The following is a 4,815-nucleotide window of genomic DNA, read 5'->3' on the forward strand; positions in this document are numbered from 1 at the left end:
AAGCCCGTCCCACTGGGTCAGCACCATTCCCGAAAGTGAATGCTGTAGCAGCATATGATAAGTCTGAAAGAAAATAAAATAATTACCGTGGTCGTGGACATAGTCGTAGACGTGGACGTGGCAAGGGACGAAATAATTATCGTCATTATAGTGGAAGTAAACAGGAGAACAATAAGGGTTCTCAAATTAATCCTTCAAAAGGTAAAATTAGTATGTGTCACCGATGTGGTATGAAAGGTCATTGGGCACGCATTTGTCGTACGCCAGATTATTTTGTCAAACTTTATCAAGCCTCCCTTAGAAAGAAAGAAAATAATGTGGAGGCACACTTGACCTTTCAAAATAATGATGATGAAGCAGGTCCCTCAAACAAATATGATTCTGAGGCACATCTTGCATATAAAGATGATAATTTTGGAGGCCTAGCAAATATTACTCATTTAGAAGCTGGAGACTTCTTTGAGGATATTGACTGAAGAACTAATCATCTTACTGGGAATGAAGCTATAATAAAAGTTGTCATTTTATTATGTTTGCAACTAGTTTATTTTTCTTAAGTGTATTTTCCTAATATATCATGTGTTGCTAGTTTCTACATTCCTAATGTATTTCTTAATATGTATTTTGTTTGTCTTTCGTATTTCTTATAATATACTTTTTGATTTTTTTTATGAAGAATATGAAAATTTTCTGGTCTTCAGTTGGACTCAAGATTAATAAAGATGATATATGTCTTCTGGATAGTGCTACAACACACACTATTTTAAGAGATAAGAGATATTTATCTTATTTGGTAATGAAAGAAGCCAATGTTAATACAATATCCGGTAGTACAAAATTAATTGAAGGTTCTGGAAGAGCCAATTTATTACTACCAGGAGGAACAAATTTGGCTATTGATGAAGCATTATATTGTAGTAAATCTCAAAGAAACTTATTAAGTTTCAAAGATATTCGCCAAAATGGCTACCATATTGAGACTACAAATGAGGAAAAGATTGAATATCTTTATATTACTACAATAATATCTGGTAAGAAATATGTGCTTGAAATATTACCTGCTCTTTCCTCCGGCTTATACTACACAAGTATTAGCAAGATTAAAATGCATGCCATAGTAAATGAAAAGTTTACTAATCAAGATAATTTTATTATTTGGCATGACCGGTTGGGTCATCCTGGTTCTACTATGATGCGTAAAATAATTGAGAATTCACATGGACATTCAATGAAGAACCATAAGATTCTTCAATTTAAAGAATTCTCTTGTGCTGCATGTTCTCAAGGCAAATTAATTATTAGACCATCAGCTATTAAAGTTAGGATGGAATCCCCTACATTTCTGGAACATATACAGGGTGATATATGTGGGCCCATTCACCCTCCATGTGGACCATTCAGATATTATATGATTTTGGTAAATGTATCTACAAGATGGTCACATGTGTGCTTACTATCAACTCGCAATATGGCACTTGCGAGATTGTTGGCTCAAATAATAAAGCTAAGAGCACAATTTCCAGATTATGCAATTAAGACAATTCGTCTTGATAATGCTGGTGAGTTTACATCCCAAGCCTTTAATGATTATTGTATATCAACTGGGATAACAATTGAGCATCCGGTTGCTCATGTTCATACACAAAATGGTCTAGCGGAATCATTGATCAAATGCCTCCAATTAATTGCTAGACCAATGCTTATGAGAACAAAACTTTCCATTTCAATATGGGGTCATGCTATTTTACATGCAGCAGCACTTGTGCGGATAAAACCCACAAGTTATCATAAAGTCTCCCCATTGTAATTGGCTTTTGGTCAGGAGCCAAATATTTCTCATCTTAGAATCTTTGGTTGTGCGATATATGTTCCAATTGCTCCACCACAACACACAAAGATGGGTCTTCAAAGAAGGTTGAGAGTATATGTTGGGTATGAATCTCCTTCTATTATAAAATATCTGGAGCCTATGACTGGAGATTTATTTACAACAAGATTTTCTGATTGTCATTTTGATGAATCAGTATACCCAATATTAGGGGGAGAAAATAAGCAGCTGAGAAACGAGATAGATTGGAATGTATTATCAATATCTCATTTAGATTCTCGAACAAATCAATGTGAACAAGAGGTTCAAAAGATAATTCATTTGCAAAATATTGCAAATCAACTGCCAGATGCATTCACTGACCTACCAAGGGTGACTAAGTCACATATTCCAGCTGCTAATGCTCCAATTCGAGTGGATATCCCGGTAGGACAATTAATTAAAGCAAATAATTTTAAACCACGCTTGAAACGTGGTAGACCTATCGGTTCTAAGGATAAAAATCCTCGAAAAAGAAAAGGAGCAAATGATCAAAGTGATCATAATACGGAGGTAGTGACTCAAGAAGAGCACAAAGACATAGCAAATGATAAAACCTCAAGGGAGGTTCAGGTACCTGAAAATGATAAGAATGAAGAGATCTCAATAAGTTATGTCTTAACGGGAAAAAGATGGAACCGAAATAATATTGTTATCAATAACGTTTTTGCTTATAATGTCGCTATTGAAATAATGCAACAAGATGAGGATCTTGAACCAAAATCTGTTGATGAATGTATACAGAGAAATGATTGGCCAAAATGGGAAGATGCTATCCAGGCAGAATTAACTTCACTTGCAAAACGTGAAGTTTTTGGGTCTGTAGTCCAAACACCAAATGGTGTTAAGCCTGTTGGCTATAAATGGATTTTTGTACATAAAAGGAATGAGAAAAATGAGGTACAAAGATATAAGGCACGCCTTGTTGCACAAAGATTTTCACAAAGGCCTGGTATCGATTATGAAGAGACATATTCTCCTGTTATGGATGCTATAACGTTCCGTTATCTCATTAGTTTTGCTGTCCATGAAAAGCTTGACATGCATTTAATGGATGTGGTTATAGCCTACCTTTACGGCTCACTTGATAATGAGATATACATGAAAATTCCCCAGGGATTTAAAATGCCTGATGCACATAATTCGAAGTCCCGGAAAATATTTTCAATCAAACTGCAAAGATCTTTGTATGGTCTAAAGCAATCAGGTAGAATGTGGTATAACCGCCTTAATGAGTATTTATTAAAGGAAAGTTATATAAATGATACCATTTATCCATGTGTTTTTATTGGAACTCCTACAGAACTCCAAAAGGCAATTGATTATTTAAAGAAGGAATTTGAGATGAAAGATCTCAGAAAAATAAAATTATGTCTTGGTTTGCAAATTGAACATTTGGCAAACGGGACTTTTGTTCATCAATCTGCCTACATAAAAAAGGTATTGAAACGGTTTTACATGGATGAAGCATATCCATTAAATACTCCGATGATTGTTAGATCACTTGATGTGAATAAGGACCCGTTCCGACCTCAAGAAAAGAATGAAGAACTTCTTGGTCCTGAAGTACCATATCTTAGTGCAATTGGTGCACTTATGTATCTTGCTAACACTACAAGGCCTGACATAACTTTTTTAGTTAATGTCTTAGCAAGATATAGCTCTGCTCCTACAATGAGACATTGGAATGGAATCAAATACATATTGCGGTATCTAAAAGGGACTATCGATATGGGGTTATTTTATGGCAATGATTGCAGTCCCGATCTTGTTGGTTATGCCGATGCTAGGTATTTATCTGACCCACACAAGGCTCGATCTCAAACAGGCTATGTGTTTACATATGGAGGTACTGCCATATCTTGGCGATCGACTAAGCAATCAATAGTGGCTACTTCATCTAATCATGCTGAGATAATTGCTATTCATGAAGCAAGTCGAGAATGTGTATGGTTGAGGTCTATAATGCACCCTATTCGAGACAAGTGTGGTTTGAAGTGTGATAAATTACCCACAATTTTGTATGAAGACAATGCAGCATGCATAGCCCAATTGAAAGGAGGATTCATAAAAGGGGATAGGACAAAGCATATTTCACCAAAGTTATTTTTCACACATGATCTTCAAAAGAATGGTGATATCAATGTGCAACAGATCCGTTCAAGTGATAATATGGCTGATTTGTTCGCCAAATCTCTACCGATGTCAACCTTCAAGAAACTAGTGTACAAGATTGGGATGCGAAAGCTCAAGGATTTGAATTGACGCTCTCATCAGGGGGAGTTAATATGCGTTGTACTCTTTTTTCCTTACAAGGTTTTGTCCCACTGGGTTTTCCTTGCAAGGTTTTTAATGAGGCAACCAAAAGGTGTATTTCTAAACATGTGTACTCTTTTTCCTTCACTATGATTTTTTTTTTCAATAGGATTTTTTTCCTAATAAGATTTTAGCGAGGCACATTATCTATGGACATCCAAGAGGGAGTGTTATAAGAGAAATCAATAAGTTGGATGTCTACTCTTCCTCCATGATCTTCTCAAATGTTTAATGACATATTCAATGACATATTTCTATGCTTAATGACATATTCAATGACATATTTTTATTCATTTTTCATGCCTATATAAAGGCCTTGTAATAGATAGGAAAAACACACAATTGAAGAAGAAATAAGAATCTCTCTTCCTCTCTTTCTCTCTATATATCTTAGCTTGTTTTTCCTTGTTCGATATTGTTATTTTGAGTTATATTTATAATAAGTACTAATTATTTTCTAACAAAGAAGTAATATTTATCTCTTTTTCATCTCAAAAAGCCTTTAAAATGATCAAGAAAGAAGAGAAATAAAGCAATATTTGACAATAATGCTCTTGAGCATGTTACACTTTATTTATTTATTTATTTTGTCTTTATAATTTTATTAAAAGATGTTTTTTTTTTCTTCTTTC

General features: G+C 34.5%; 1 protein-coding gene across 1 annotated transcript; it reads left to right on the plus strand.

The window, feature by feature from the left end:
* The first annotated feature begins 796 nt into the window (after positions 1–796).
* Positions 797–4,415, plus strand: LOC138893158 (uncharacterized). The gene is made up of 3 exons (XM_070176931.1): positions 797–1,417; positions 1,823–2,767; positions 4,293–4,415. The coding sequence occupies exons 1-3, from the start codon at positions 797–799 to the stop codon at positions 4,413–4,415; spliced, it is 1,689 nt and encodes a 562-aa protein (XP_070033032.1).
* The last annotated feature ends 400 nt before the right edge of the window (positions 4,416–4,815 follow it).

This window comes from Nicotiana tomentosiformis, chromosome 5, assembly GCF_000390325.3.
Source record: "Nicotiana tomentosiformis chromosome 5, ASM39032v3, whole genome shotgun sequence".
Lineage (NCBI taxonomy): Eukaryota > Viridiplantae > Streptophyta > Magnoliopsida > Solanales > Solanaceae > Nicotiana > Nicotiana tomentosiformis.